Here is a 16,667-nt window from a genome sequence, read left to right as displayed (position 1 = left end):
CGGAGCTATGTGTGTGGGTGGCTGGGTGGGTGTCTGAGCACGAAAACAGCATGGTTGTTTTTCACCACCTGTGCGCAACCTAACACACACACACACACACACACATTTTAACTGTATATATGGTGTTTTTGGGTGTGCCAGTACAGTTCAGTGACAGTGACAGTACAGTACAGTAGAGGGACCCCCACACGGTAACTGTCAACCGTTTTGGACGCCGGGCGGCACCCTGGATGCGTTCCTGTGGGTCTGGAACTCCCCCACCCACCCACACACACACGGGTTGCACCACACTTCATTAAAAAAATTTTTAAAGGTTAGAGATGAAGGAACTTATACACGAGATAAATTAACATGGAGGATTTGACTGTGTGACTTGTTTTGACAGAGTATGTCAACAGTGACTTTGTACCCTGATGCTGGCACTGAACCAAAGGTAATTCAAGCTGCTGGTTCATGAACATCATTGCACCGTGTGTGTGTGTGTGTGTGTGTGTGTGTGTGTGTGTGTGTGTGTGTGTGTGTGTGCGTGTGTGCATGCGTGCGTGCGTGCGTGCGTGCGAGTCAGACTTGTTTGTAAAGAAGAAAAGTATGCGGCAGACTATGGGACTTTTGATGGATGGTAGGTGACAGGGCTCAGAGAGGTCAACAATGCATGATGACAGATGCATGGATGATCTCCTGCAGTCTGCAGACTCTGCACCCGCATGGAAATAGATGCAGGTGTGTGATGAATGCACTGCATAGAAGCTGACGGCTGCAGTGAATCCGATGCTCATGGATGCAGTGAAGCAGATGGATGCAGTGAATCAGATGATGATGAATTCACTGCATCCATCTGATGGATGCAGTGAATCAAATGCATGCAGTGAATCAAATGCATGCAGTGAATCAAATATATGCAGTGCATCAGATGAATGCGGCTGCAGTGCATCAGATGATGATGAACGCAGTGAATCAGATGGATGCAGTGAAATCAGATGGATGCAGTGAATCAGATGGATGCAGGAAATCACCGCAGTAAGAGGGAAGACTGTTAATGTAATGTGATTGGTGATGACATGAAGGCACCACAGGACCACTGTGTAATAATGGCAGGACCATCATTTTCTGTCTAGTTGAATTTCTGCAGAAAGTAGAAACAGAAAGTTTCTGCTGGGCCTTTTAGGCGAAGGAGGTGATGATGGAGGTGATGTTCTCCTCCTCCCAAGTTCCTCTGAATCCACAACACTAACATGTGGTGTTCCACAGAGTTCTGTGCTTGGTCCACTCTGCCCTTTGCTTCCTCTAAGGACCCATTATTAGAACCTTCAAGGGAATCTATTATCATTGATATGCTGACGATATCCAATTATATTGTTCATTCAAACTGGATAAGATGGATATGATCACCAAACTGCACTAATGTATTTCTGCCATCAAGAACTGGATGGCCAGCAACTTTTTGCAATTGAATCCAGACAAAACAGAAGGTTTAATTGTTGCCCCAAGCAGGGTTGCTGCAGACGTTGCCGACCACCTTAATGCCATTGAAACAGAACATATACCTATCCCTAGAAACCTTGGCATTATTTTAGATCAGTCTATGCACTTGTTTTTATCACCTTTGTAACATTGCCAAACTAAGATCAGTTGTTTCATACCTGGAGTTAGAAATGATTATTCACGCATTTGTGTCATCACATCTTGATTATTGTAATTCTATTTTTTACCTGTGTCTCTAAAAGAACACAGCTGCTATAGTTTACTGGCCAGGTCCAGGAGATCCTGTCCCGTCCTTGCCTCCTTGCACTGGCTCCCAGTTAATTATAGAATACATTTTAAGATTATTGTTCTCACACACAGTGCCCTCCGTGGCCAGGCACCTCCTTATCTGTCTGACCGGCTCCAACCAAATGTGCCCAGAAGGTCTCCACGATCCTCATCCCAGGCCTTGCTGGTTGTCCCTCCCACAAAATTGATAACTAAAGGTTATCGAGCTTTTGCAAGTTTTGCCCCTAGAATATAGAATGAGCTCCCCTTCCACCTAAGAACTGTGGCCTCTGTTAAAAACTCATCTTTTTGGACAGGCCTTTTCATAGCCCTATTTGACTTCCTTGTTCAATTTCACCGGCTTGGTTAAATGTTAATTGTTTTATTTTTATTCTATTTTTGTCTTTGGCTTGTTTTACTTTTATTGTTGTTAAAGCACTTTGTGACTGTGATTGTCTTACTTACTTACTTACTTACTTATACTTACTTACTTACTTACTTTTTTGGGGGTTATTGTCCCCACAACATCATAGTGTTACAGTCGCACTGTAACGTAACGCATACCATCACACCTTTCGCCCTTAAGCTCTTAAGCCACACATTTGAGATTTACAAGCTGAATCTTGTAGATGGGCTATTTCCGGTGCACAACAATTTCAATTACAATTTAGGCATTTCGCAGACGCTCTCAATTCAGAGCGATTTACAGTAAGCAAGAACAAAAAACACCAAGTTAAGCAAAACAAGAAAAAAATAACATTTAAAACCTGGCTGCAGTATTTACATACTGGTTTTAGACACACAGGTAAAGTAGTTCTATCTCTAACAGCAGGGATAGGACCATATTTATATACAAACAGAGGCCAGTGCCATTGAGCCAAGTTGTAACCATGACAATAAACAGAATAAATTTCAGGCCTTGGAATATTCCGACTGCTAGAGCACTTCACAAGGACAAGGATAAATAACATCTATTTGTCCCTAAGGACAAATACAATGTGTAATTCTACCATAATTCGTCCACAAGAGACAGACAGCAAGACGGCACACAGACAGACATTTGTGGGATTTTACTGATAAGATTTCAGTTACAGCCCCTTAAAGTTGAAAGAAACATTTTTTATTGAGCAATATCTATATGAGCATACATTTATAGATTTTGGCATCAAGGCTCCATCTCGAATTCATTCCCTCCCTGTAAATATGAAAATATTTAAATAATGTGCCAAATAGATATCGCGGGGAAGAAAATAGCCAGGACCCCCTAATGGGACCATAGAAACAGAGCCTGCAGGTTGATGCATGCTGGGGGAGGCGATGGGAGTATACACAACGCCACGATGAGGCAGCATAGCAAGCAGCAGCACAGCAGCAAAGATAGCAGAGAACGGCAGGCGTGACTCTGCTTGTGACATACTGTATCTCCCCTCTGGTCATTCCTTTTGATCACCAGTGGTGATGTGTTTTATGGCTGCATGCTACTGGTCAGGCTGAATTAAATGCATGCATTTCTTTTTGGGATATTCAGGATCAGGACAGGAACCACTTTTGGGGTTCTTGTTGCCATCTACAATATAGCAAAAATCTTGCCTCAGTCGTGAATGGGTTAACATTTATAATATCCCCATTTAAGAATGTTTTTGAAAATGTACGTTAACCACATTAACCCCGTCAATATGTTTCAAAGAAGGGTGAGAAGTTCAGTCACGCGAGGGAGACTCGGAGTAGAGCCGCTGCTTCTTGGAAAGGATCAAGCTTAGGTGGTTAGGGCATCTGGTTAGCCTCTTGACCTCTTGAGCGTCTCCCTAGGGAGGTCCTCGATGCACGTCCCACTGGGAGGAGACCTCGGGGCAGACCTATAGGCGAGGGATTACATCGACTCACTGGCCTTGGAACGCCTCGGGATCCCCCAGGAGGAAGTTACTAATGTTGCTCTGAAGAGGAATGTCTGGAGATCTCTGGTGGAGCCACCGCGACCCGACTACGGATAATCGGTTGAAGATGGATGGGCCTGGGCCGTGGCTCAGCGGTCCAGGCACCTTGTCCGGTAGCCTGAGCCTGGCAGTGTGCCGCGGGTTCGACTCCCGATCCCGACGGCCTTCACTGCATGTCACTCCCCCATCTCTCTCCCCCCATTTCCTGTCAGCCTACTGTCTGTCCCTCTATAAAAATATAAAATAAAGGCGAAAGCCGCATAAAAAAGAAGATGGATGGATGGATGGAATATATTTCAACGTTATTTTTAATGTTTTTAAATGTTTACCTTTCTCAATTTAAAACTTTGTACGCATTATTTATTACAATACAATATGATTGTGAAATGGGCCGTTTTGCTTAATGAGTAGGCGTACTTTTGAGATATTGAATCTTGATGATGTTTTGGACTTTGAATGCAGGACTTTGAATTAGTATTTCTACATTGTGGTATTGCAAATTTCCTTCATGACATAATGACATTGGAAACAGTAAAATACCTAAGACAATGAATGAACAGCATTTTATATAAAGGAACAAAATAAATAAATGCAGTAAAAACAAAATAAATAAAAATCATGAAACATTGCAGCATTACTATAACAAAATACATTCGGGTCTCGCAACATCATACCCCTCACTCAGGTGACCCAGCCGGGGTGATCAAGTCCCGACTTACGTCCCAGTAGCTACCCTCGATAAGTCCCATTAGGGAAAAACCAGGGCCACACAATCCGTTCCTCCTGAACTACTCTGCCGGGACTGGGAGGTACTGGCACATGGAAGGACTAGGCTCTGTGGGTTGACACCTGTCCGGGCCCCTCCTACGTCTCACCAGGTCCACTCCTGCTCTCACCAGGTCAGGCCCTATGCGTTGCACCAGACTCCCAGCACCAGGCACTTTATTCAGGAGTGGTGGATTCTCAAGCCGCAACGGTTCCGCAGGCTTATTACACTTATTTCCCTTCGACAGATCAAGGTAGGCATTTCACTGTTGAAGGAATGACTTTGGCGGCCTCATATATGCCACTTTTGACATGAACAGGATGCCTTCCATTGTCTTCATTCTTAAAAACACAATTCTACATCCAGTCTTATTATAGCCAGATGACACCATGATCACAGCCTCATTTGTCTAGGAATACATTGTCAGGAAAGATTCCAAGTATACACAATGCAGCCTATGCAAGGCTTTTGGGCAAGTACCACCCTGAGCAATTTACTTATAACACTCATAGAGCATTGTGAATGAATGTGCCTGTGCCAAACACAACCATATAGTTATGTGGGTGCAAACCTGCTTCGCACATCGCTTACAGAGGTCAGTGTTCCCCCTTTTTACCTCTTTTATGATGATTTCCTGTTTTTGGCTATATAAGTGTATATTTGTACGTCTCTAAATGTTCTGAATTTCTGATTAATTGAAAATGGTGGACCCTATTGTAAACAAGTCAGTGTAATGCTTTATGGTGTCGTCCACAGTTAACAGTTTTTGTATTGAGTTGTGCTTGAAATGTACTGTAATTCTGCAAACTGTTAATAAATCAATCAATCCATCGAATAGCGTAATAAAGTAAAGCCGACACCAGATGGCGCAAATGTGCGTCTTTCTTTTAACACTGGAGAGGCACAGTAGACAGACATGCATACATACCGGTATACAGACAGACAGACAGACAGTGGAGGAGAGACGCGCAGGCAGCCACAGCAAAGCAGTCATTCCTAGTTGAACATTCAGAGAGAGAAGACACGCTGTCCCGTCCGTTCCCCTGTCTGTTTAATCTCCAGGGAAACAAACGGAGCAGGACTTCTATTAAGAAAACAGCTTTTGAAACACCAGAAGGACTTCGATTCGGTTCTTTATTACTGGACGTTGCCGTTTGGCCCAGCATAGCATTATAAACAGGATTTAAGTTCTTTACAGTAGCAGCAGCCGCAGCAGCACCACCCGGACCACCGGAGACCTGCTCGGAAGGGAAGATGGGTTCAGTCCCGGCGATATCGATCCTCATTCTGGGCATTGTGGTTCCAACGTTGGCCGGCTATATTGAGGTATGAATTCTACCGTAATTAATGATTGTTATCGAGGTAGGCTATGAGGTTATTATCCAGACTAGTGCTAAGCGCTTCCCTGGAGTCAACCCACGTTACGTTTAGTTCGAACAATGGCACGTTTTCGGCCCCTTTTTATAACCATAACGTTGATGTGATAATATGCAGTTCATTCCATAACTTGTGTCGTTGCAGTAGGTTTCTATAGCACCATGATTTATTAAGATTACAGTCCCCTGCCGCCCCCCCCCCACCACCCCCTAACATTTAAGATCCCTAAATAAATGGCATATTTAGTTTTGGCTATATAACACTTGTCCTTAACGTATTTATCTCTAGACAAGAGATTTAGTTTTCTAAAGGACTATTGTTTTAAAGAGAGCATTAAGCATTTGGATGTGTGCGGCTGGGTCGACCACAATGACTTGCTGTCTGCACAGCACACTGCAGATTGTTATTAGTGTGAGTACTTGCTACACTACAGGAAGGGCTATAAGTAGAATTATAGGAGCGTTGTTGCTGCAGAGATCAAATGAAAGACAATGGGGCCTTTGTGAGGGCCCAGGGGACGACACACAACACAGTAGAAAGCACACACTGCTTTTATATATTATGCTCGTTCATGTTTGTCGTGCACACATAGGGGTAATCTCGTCCTTATGGAGCCCTGGGGGGTCCTACATTTTTGATGTTTAGGTGGTACTGATGTGGTTTCTTCAGTTCAGAAGCAAAATGCTCTCAAGTCAAGTGTCATGACACAGTGGGCTGTATTTTGCGTGTCTTAAGTACCAGGTCTTATTCCCTAACTTGAGTAAACTAAAGACCTGGAGGCGTGATCAATGCTCTTTGGCCACTCAGAATAGCCAAATGGCATTGATCACGCCTCCAGGTCTTTAGTTTACTCAAGTTAGGGAATAAGACCTGGTACTTAAGACACGCAAAATACAGCCCAGTCTCTTTTGCCACATGGACATTTTTGAGCGGTGCAGTAGCAACAGTAGTGACTGAGTGTGTGTGTGTGTGTGTGTGTAAGTCTGTATGTCTATCTGTCCGAATAGGCCTATAGGAATAGGACCTATTGACCGCTGCAGCTGTTTTGAGCAGTCAGCTAAGTGGGGTCACATTGGAGGGTCAATGACACACACACACACACACACTGACAATGTCCCAGCTCCCCTCCCCTGCTGCCTTGTATCAGTTATTATCCTTTGACACTGATGCCTGTAATACCAGACAAGTGTCACTGTATAACAATGCCCATTTTCTGTGCAAACAGTCCTACTTTTCCCCCCTGTGGCCAATCGGCATGCTGCCTGCTGCTGCTCACTGATTGTCGGCTCATGCAGGCGAAAACATTTGGAAGGTCGTTTTCCTTCTTCTTTCCTTCCGTTGGTGCACAGACTCTGTGGTTATCGCCGGAGGACGGCTTTGTCCTGCTGTGTCTGCGTCAAAACTGTGTGTGTGTGTGTCTAGATATTCTACGAGGCTGTTTGTGTTCTTGCTAGAGAGACCCCGTCCCCACAGTCCCACACACACAAAGCAATGGCATGTTTAAATCCCGTCTTTCTCTTGGCAGACAAAAGCAGTAATCGATATATTTGTCCCAACATGAGTTAATTAATCAGTTCAGTGACTTATACTATACGATCACCCTGGACAAATTGGGTATGATGATGATGTGGCATCATGTAGACTGTAAAATCCTATTAAACTTTATCCCATTTGTAACTCAATGGGAGTCGTTTGCTGATGATCTTGTAGGGGAGACGGCGGAGATGCACGTTACGCTGCTGACATACTAATGGCACAGACACGTACCCTCCTGATTGGAGGAGGACACACACACACACACACACCCACGGGAGGTCCTGGACCTTGAGCAGAATTTATGAGCCGCCTTGCCAGAGCCCGCTGCTAGGGACCAACAACATCATCTCGACACACACACTCACCTTCCTCACTCCCGAATGGACCTGTCAGCAGCAGGTCTGGGTCGGGACGGATTGTTCCACTCCGTCCCTGCATCTACTGTTCTGCATTTTTTATCTTGGGTGGGGCTGGTTTAAGGGATGCGCTGTTCAGAAATGATTGGCTGACATGATAGCTGATAGTTTATTAGACTTTAGAGAACCGCATCCAGAACAGTGTCCAAAACTTAAAGGAGAATTCCATGCTAGAAGGCTTTCTTACCTTTTTATTTGTAGTTGTTACGTCCCCACCAAAGAGGTCCAGGTGTTATTTTGTGCAAAAGTGCATTATTGGCTATTTCCCCTACCATAAGCCCTCAATGGGGGTTGGGTTTTTGTGCTAATTCGCATATTTCCATCGAGTAGTAAAGTATTTACATTATTAATTATTTACATTGATTTTTGAGTGATGGAAATAAGCGAATTAGCACAACACCCCCATAGCCCCACCCCATAAATTCAATGCAATTCAATTCATTGAGGGCTTATGGTAGGGGAAATAGTCAATAATGCACTTTTGCACAAAATAACACCTGGACCTCTTTGGTGGGGACGTAACAACTACAAATAAAGGTAAGAAAGCCTTCTAGCATGGAATTATCCTTTTATAATAATAGTTTGTGATAAAATTAACCACAATAACAACTCACTACCCAAATTACCATTACATATGGCAACATGCAAATAAGTGAGGCATTACATTAGCCCTAATTTCCACATTAAATGACATGGCTGAGTTTTTACAGTTTTGAGCTCCATGATGCCTATCTTTAACCTAAAAATGCCATGCATGAATAATAAAGCATTGTCATACTGATCATTTCACGAATACAACCCTGATTGTTTTTTTTCTGCCCTCCTGCCATTTGAATCCCTTGCTTTCAGGGATCAGACAGGCTACTTCAGCTGTGTAAACGCTTCTGCTTTGTCGGATACCTGCGAGAGCGCCACGATTGTTATCTTTTGTTACCTCAGCTGTGTTTTCTCTGTGATGAGGAATATCCCAGTGCAGCAGACTTTACAATGAGTTACGCAGGCATTCCTACCGGAGCTTAACCCTGGTGATTTCTGCGATATCTCACCACATTGTGTCTGTGTGTGTGTGTGTGTGTGTGTGTGTGTGTATATTTAAGATGTTAAATAGTGATATTATAACTAAGACAGTCTACACTTCCCAAGAGGAAATGCATGTATTGAATTCAGTCTGACCAGAAGCAGGGATAAAACATATCCCCACTGGCTATAGAAATGAAAGACCGGGAGATACTGCTATATAATTATAAATACGTTTTTCAGAAAACTTAGGTCAGGATTTAGAAGCATTTTTAGAATCGGCCTCAGTCCAAAATGGGTTAAAAGTGAACTGAATGGTGCAACTCCCCTCTCCCCCTGCCCCCCCCCCCCCTCTCTCTCTCATTAGCAGGCAACAGTGCAGCACTATCGCTCTCTCTATTTCTGGCACAACAGTGCCACTCTTTCCCCTACTGTGTGTGTGTGTGTGTGTGTGTGTGTGTGTGTGTGTGTGTGTGTGTGTGTGTGTGTGTGTGTGTGTGTGTGTGTGTGTGTGTGTGTGTGTGTGTGTGTGTGTGTGTGTGTGTGTGTGTGTGTGTGTGTGTGAGAGAGAGAGAGAATCTGTATCCACTATCCAGAAATATTGCATCATAGCACATCTGTTGATAATGGCTCCCCCTGGACTGATGGACTACAGACTAGCTGGGATACCTAACATGTTCAGTACATCCCAGTCTTTGCTGCCTTTGGCAGGGTGGCGACATCCCTAGCTGTGACACAGTGTAGTAGGAGAGGCAGAATGAGGCAAAAGGCACATATTGTGCAATAGATTTCTTTGTTTTGGGCTATAGTCATGACTCATGAGGTACAGTATTTGTTCCCTTTCGCTTTCCCCTTGACCTTGTGGTCAGCAAGTGTCATCAGATGCGGCATGATGTGCCATGTGTCACTCAAGGTGACACCATTGAGCCGGCTGGATTTGATTTAACTCATTCTGACCTGAGATCAGATTCTAAAAAGCTATGTTTCTATGTCAGTCGTTCTTCGATTTTTCAAAAAATAGCAGACCTACAAGCTCGTAGCGCGCCACTCGGTGGCGCGCTATGAGCTTGTAGATCTGCTATTTTTCAATAGCTAAAGCATGACATGATGCTAACACCAAAAGGGGTTCCCGCCCAGACTGGGTTAAAATCCTACGGTTAACGCATTCCAGTGGATCAGTGACTTCTGCTCATTTGGATAATGAATCTGTTCCCAGCCTCTCTGGTGAGCTTCCATAATGTGTCTCCTTGTGTAATACCGGTATTATATTTTCATTAAGAAAGGGGAAGTCCAGTCTTTTATTTTTATTTCATGATATGAAATCCCAGCATGACGCTCATGACTAACGAGATAATTTTAAATTGTACACACTAAGCATTTCAGTCAATTAATCAATTGAGGGTGAATTTAGTGAAATGAGCTGGTGTTATGTTATTATTGGTTTCAATGAAAGCTTCCATACGCAATGGTTTCAAATATTTCCAGAAGAATGGATTATAAGCCATACAATTCCAGCCAAGAGTCATTTCAAGGCTGTAAACGACAATAAAAAAGGGAAAAACGGCTCTGTGAAAAGCCACAAAATGACTTGTGCTGTGCTTTGGACCAAGGGCCGATTTACAGCGGAAGAAAAACGATTTCACACTAAAGTTAACAACGGTTCGGTCCGGAGACCTTCATGATGAGGTTATCTTGAATAAAGTTGTCGAAATAACCTGATGAAGATCTCTGGACCGAAACCTTGAATTTCCTTTTGCATTAAAGACATGTATGCAGGAGTTTGATCAAACTTGTTCAGACTAGTCAAAAGTATAGTTAAAACTCTCAAAAGACTGCAAACGGACTGCAGCAGACTGGGCACTATCAACCGACGGCCGATGACCCGCCGATGTTTTGTGCGCAGTGCAACCGTTAGCGGCCCTTAGTCTTCTCTTTACGCACCTGTCGCTTTGGCTGTGTTGAAAATCTCGTGCTCGTTTTTGGATGACGAGTGCATGAGGGCACTGTGTGTGTGTGTGTGTGTGTGTGTGTGTGTCACGTTCAATGTATTGTCTTCGAGCAGCTTTCTATAACCTCTAAACCCCTATATACTTTGACCAGGCCATGGGGTCCCTGCCTTGGTCTCCACCTTTTTCACTCCACACCAAATCTCTTTATGCAAGCTGTGAGGCTTTGTGCCTGTCATTTTCACCAAATCATCATCAGATTTACATAATATTATATTCAAATGTTTGCCTGTTTTCGAATAATTATGCACAGAATGGGGACACTAGGGCTCATGCAGTCGAGGAGTGCCTGTAGCTGTGATGCTTGTAGATCTGCACATTTTTGGAGAATGTTTGCCACAGCTGTTTGCCTCCTGTGTTGTGACATGAGCAGATGGGTTACGCTAAGGTTCGGTAAAGGGTCAGGGACCGGGGAATGCATTCAATGCAAAGTAGTCTTTCATGCAGATACTGTATATGGTAATAAAAAGGTGTGTGTGTGTGTGTGTGTGTGTGTTGGGGGGGGGGGGGGGGTGTGTGCTTTGCATAGGGCACTGGTAGTGTACTTTTGCATGTGAATGAAAGCCCCATACAGCTGGCTGTGATTGTCAGCTCAGCTGTGATTCTGCACGTCGTTATCCTCCACTGCTGGGGATGAATAAATGGTCGTCTTCTATGGAGCTGCCATTGTGTGGGCCTGAATAGAGAGTGAGAGATACAACCTGAGGTGATAAAGACATCTCAAATTGGGGGGGGGGTGCGTTTCCACCGCACGCCGCATGCTGACTTCTAACTCCCACTTTATAAGTAGTTTGTACACTATTGTGTCACTATTTTTGGAAGGATGTTTTCAGGCCGTACACGCTCGCCTCGCATCACGGTCTATGACTTGGCGAACTGAACCTGGAAAAAGGAACGGAATGAGTAGGAAAACAACAGGTGCATCTTGTACATCTTGTAAGAAACACTTCATTCTTACACATTCGCAGCGGGGAAGGTACGGCATTAATCCGTCATACCTCCCTGCCCTACTCAACTCTGTGATATGAAATATATTCCGACACACGGGAGTGAGTTATTTTCTAACTAATGCACACAAGCCGCAAGCGTCATACTTGTTACAAGTTACGCCTACAGTACACACACACACACACACACACACACACACACACACACACGCCCTTATACACGCCCTGCGAAGGCAGCCGCTTCAAAGGCAGACAGTAGCAGAGACCCGTGAGTCACCTGCGTGAGTGATATGCGCTCGGCGGCGACGGATGATCTATGGTGCTCTGACTAACGGAGGGAGAGGCTGTCTGATTAGATCCAGGCCCCTTCCCACCCCCTGCATTTGCACTCGCACACACGCACCCACACACGCGCACACGCACTCTCTCGACACCGTACATTTACTTCTGTGCCTCTTTATCTTCCACTCGGTCTCATTTGCTCACGCACGCACACACACACAAACGGTCTCTTTTTCTTCCACCTTTTTCTTCCACTCCCCTCTCCCTCGCTCTCTCTCTCTCTCTCTGTCTGTCTGTCTCTCTCCGTCTCCAAGCCTGTGCATGTCTATTTCGTTGGGAGTGGTGCCATCGAGCAGCCATGCTCTCTGTCTCTGTGCTCGTCAAAGCTCGTTGTGTGCATTGAAAGAGAGAGGCCTCGTCAGGCGAGCGAGCCTCAGCCCGGCTGTGCTTTGTCTCCCGGCGCTCCGCCCGCCCTGCGTGCGCTCCTCCAATTATACCCGGCGCCTATAGGCTGCAGTGCACATGCATGCCGTGCTTTGGCGCGTGCGTGTTGCACTGTACACGTTTCCAGCGTGCATTTCTGAATTCTCCACGCAGCTCGGCTCATCACATATTTAGTCATCTCTTCTCCTCCATGAGAGATGCTGGCAGCGTTTCAACTGGAGTGGTGGTGGTGGTGGTGGTGGTGATGCGGAGTGAGCAAGTTCAAGTTGAGACGCACACACACACCACTCGACTGTGTATAAGACCCACCCTGCCTCATGTGGGCCAATCCAATCTGCGGAGCTGCCTTTTGTTCGGTGTACCTGGCCGTGGCAGGCACTGAGCGGGCTCGGGCTGTATTATAATCTTTTTCCTTTTGTCGGTCTTGTATATCAGGAATGTGTCGCCTCAAGTGCAAACATTATTCGCTAGAGTTTCAACCACACAGTCAGTCACACTGCTCCTGGGCTGTGTCCCTCACACCACACTGCTCCTGGGCCCTCACACCACACTGCTCCTGGGCCCTCACACCACACTGCTCCTGGGCTGTGTCCCTCACACCACACTGCTCCTGGGCTGTGTCCCTCACACCACACTGCTCCTGGGCTGTGTCCCTCACACCACACTGCTCCTGGGCTGTGTCCCTCACACCACACTGCTCCTGGGCCCTCACACCACACTGCTCCTGGGCTGTGTCCCTCACACCACACTGCTCCTGGGCTGTGTCCCTCACACCACACTGCTCCTGGGCTGTGTCCCTCACACCACACTGCTCCTGGGCTGTGTCCCTCACACTGCTCCTGGGGCTGTGTCCCTCGGACGGAAAAAAAGATGCCCTTCGAATCCTTGTGAAACCTTGTGAGATCTACAGTATGTGTTTCGAGAGAAATTATATAATTTTAATCTTAACACAAAGAGTGCTAACTATTCTGATTAACTCACTGCTACCATGATAGCATTGGACGAACAAACTTTTCCTAGGCCGACAGTAAATGTTCTCTTATAGCTAGAATCACACAGCATACCTCAAAAGAAAGCGTAACTTGCCTACTAAAAAAAAATGTTTTAATTGATTTTACCATCTTCCATTCTGGAGATATGTACCTTTTATGTAACACCTGCTTTTGTAGTAACATACTCTTCTTGAACAGAAAGCCTAATTGGAAGCGTTTTTTATGTCAGACTCTGTGTATCGTTCCAACTCGGCTAGCCGAGTTCGCCTGCTGTTTTTTCCCTCCGAGGTGGAAAGACTGTTGTGAGGCGGTTGTGTTGTGTTGCTGCCGAGCCAACACAGCACATTTGCAATGTTCCATCTGACCGGCGTTGATCATCATAATAAAGAAATAACCGTGTTTTTTTTTGTTTGAATATGAAGAAAAAATTAGTTAGAAATCTGACGGACAGACACTCAGTCACACTCGGGTCATATTGCACACAGAACCCCTCCGTTGAAACACACAGGAGAGAGAGCGCACCCCACTGCACCCCACTGCACCGACACGATCGGCATGGTATGCAGCGATTCTTTTGACCTGAGTTGCATCATGGGAGTCTCCGAGCCACCATTACGTGACAAATGGGGGTTTGCCTCTCGTCCTTTTTTCCAGGAAGGGAGGGGGAGAGGCATTTTTCTTTTCTTTTTTTGGGGGGGGATCGCGTGATCGGAGTGTTGCGCTATCATCCAGTGCTAGTTGGTAAAGTGCCCGGGTGTGTAGAAAGGCGATTGAAAGTAATCAATAAAAAAATGCGGTAAACTTAGAAATCCCTTTCCCGCACGCAGTGTGTTAAAAGACCCTCTTATGTGAAAATAAAATAGTTGTGTGTGTGTCTCTCTCACAGTCCCCTTCCACCTGCCTATCCCAAGTGTGTGTGTGCGTGCGTGCACACATGTGAACCTCCCCCACAGTCCCCTTTCGCCTGCCTATCTGTGAGTGTGCGTGCCTACTGCCTAGTCTACAGTAGCTCTCTGAGTCACTGTTGCAGCTTGGGTTGTTTCCCATGAATAAAATATCTGATGTTCTTATCCAGGAGTTATCTTTGGTATATATCTATATATATACACGTGCTGGCTGTGTTCCTCCTCCCCCTATGGCCCTGTCCGTACCGTACACTTTAATGTCTCTGTCTGTCCGACTGTCTCTCTCTGTGTGTCAGGGGTGCGACTCCGCCTGTCTGTGCTGCTGAGCCAGCTCGCTCTCGGTTTTATCGGTCAGTACACACACACACACACACACATTGTCAGGTGTGTGTGTGTACTGTTTTAGTTGTATGATCAGTGAGTCATGGGGGTTGGTAGGGACTGGGCGAGGTCTGCACACTGATTTATCAGAATCAGAATCAATCTTTATTGTCACATCATTACAAGTAAGGTGGGTGAAAGACTTGGTTGTGCAGGCTCATATTGCAGTTAAAGGTAGAGAGAAAGAACATGCATAACATAACAAAGTGAGTGCAAAAATAAATAGAGTTCATCATGGGTGCATCTATGTATACGACTAAGCAAAAAGTCTAAAACGTAGCTCTTGTTCAGCAATCTGATTGCTGACAAATAAAAGCTGTTCAAGAGCCTCGTAGTACTGCTCCCGATGCTCCTGAAACGCTTGCCTGGCCGTGGGTGCTGCAGCGGCTTGAACAGGCTGTGGCTGGGGTGGTGAATGTCCCTGATGATGCTTTCCGCTTTAGCCACGCAGCGTCTCTCATGTATTTCCTGGAGGGGGGGAAGCTCCCCGCCCACGATGCGCTGTGCTGTTCGCACCACTCTCTGCAGTGATCTGCGTTCCGCAGCGGCCTTGTTTTCCAAAGCAGCAGCACTACTGCCACCAGACAGGAAAGGAAAACGGTGGCGGGGAAATCAAAGGGCTTGGTGTATTATGACTGCGGGCCGGGGCATTGTTGTTCTCCATCTGTTTACATGCACAACTGCACACGTAAATGCAGGGCAGCAGGGGAATGCATTATTCCTACATCGAGCTTCATCATACCCGAGGGCCGTTCTCCTCGCCTCTCCTCTCGTGTTCGAGTGCAGCGCTCTTTTGGATCTCGCCTCTCGAACGAGAACGTTTTTGAAGTTGGGACCCACTTTTCCCAAAGTTCACTCATAATTGATGTGGCGTCTTATTATCCTTCTGTAGTCGTCGTGTCCCTTTGTTCATCGTGTGTGTGTGTGTGTGTGTGTGTGTGTGCATGCATGGTGGTGTGTGCATATTTATGTATCCGTGCCTTTTGTTTTCCCTGTGGACGACGTACCCCCTCATATTTGTAGCGCAAATGCGGGTGTCTCTGCATGTGAGTTAGGCTTTACTGTGTTCGTTTTAGAGCGGTAATAGAGAGATGGCTCACAAATGCATCTCCATGCAATGTAGGTTGTATCTTTTTGTCCATTAATGGTATATATTGGCTATATAGGTCCAGCTCCCCCCCCCCCCCCCCCACACACCTTCGTCAGTGTTAAATGGTATCAGCTGGCTTGCAGAACGGAGGCTAAGGGGCGGGTATATAGGGACTCTATCCTAGGGTGTGTGTTTCTCCTCTTTGTTAGAGAGGAGGGTGAACATGTCCGAACGGGAAGAGAGATGGAAGCAGCGCAGTGTAACTGTATACCCCCCCAGAGAGAGTCTCGCTGGTATACTGCTGCCTGCCGGTACGCGGGCCGCATCATGGCGGACCCTAGTAGCTAGCGGGCTGCCTGAGACACTTTTCTCAAGGACAGCGAGGACAGCAGCCCGGTAGCACGGTCCGTGTGGGACATACAGGAGAGTCCACCCGGATAGGATGGAGATGAATGCTGGCTGGAGGGTGAGCGGGCGTTATCGACCCCTAACCCAATACTGGACGGTCGGGAACCCCCTTTTGGTGTTTTTAAGGATTGTTTTACTTTAGCTATTGAAAAATAGCAGATCCACAAGCTCGTAGCGCGGCACTCGGTGCCGCGCTACGAGCTTGTGGAGCTTGTAGATCTGCTATTTTTGAAACATCCTGAAAATGTGGCGCAGATGTTTGAATATATATATTCTTTCAGAGCGAACGTTTTTAACTCTTCACGTTTGTAACGCTTCTGGGGGGGACATATTTTGAGATGGGGGTCGGAGGCCCAAATACATATTATTTTGGGGATCCTTGAAAATGAAATAGTTTGAGAACCACTGACATAGAAA

The 16,667-nt window shown here is 45.9% G+C and overlaps 1 protein-coding gene across 3 annotated transcripts in view; it reads left to right on the top strand.

The window, feature by feature from the left end:
• The first annotated feature begins 5,416 nt into the window (after nucleotides 1-5,416).
• aplp2 (amyloid beta (A4) precursor-like protein 2) overlaps nucleotides 5,417-16,667 on the top strand; it is a 98,764-nt gene continuing 87,513 nt past the window's right edge. For all 3 annotated transcript variants that reach the window (XM_083773892.1, XM_083773891.1, XM_083773890.1), the window contains exon 1: nucleotides 5,417-5,775. In XM_083773892.1, the coding sequence (XP_083630018.1) occupies nucleotides 5,704-5,775 (72 nt within the window). In that variant the 5' untranslated portion in view covers nucleotides 5,417-5,703. The remainder of the gene's footprint in view (nucleotides 5,776-16,667) is intronic.

This window comes from Protomyctophum parallelum, assembly GCF_964188405.1.
Source record: "Protomyctophum parallelum genome assembly, chromosome: 9".
In the NCBI taxonomy this organism is placed as follows: Eukaryota; Metazoa; Chordata; class Actinopteri; order Myctophiformes; family Myctophidae; genus Protomyctophum; species Protomyctophum parallelum.
The sequence above is the reverse complement of the archived record's forward strand: the minus strand, read 5'-3'. Positions and strand labels throughout refer to the sequence as shown.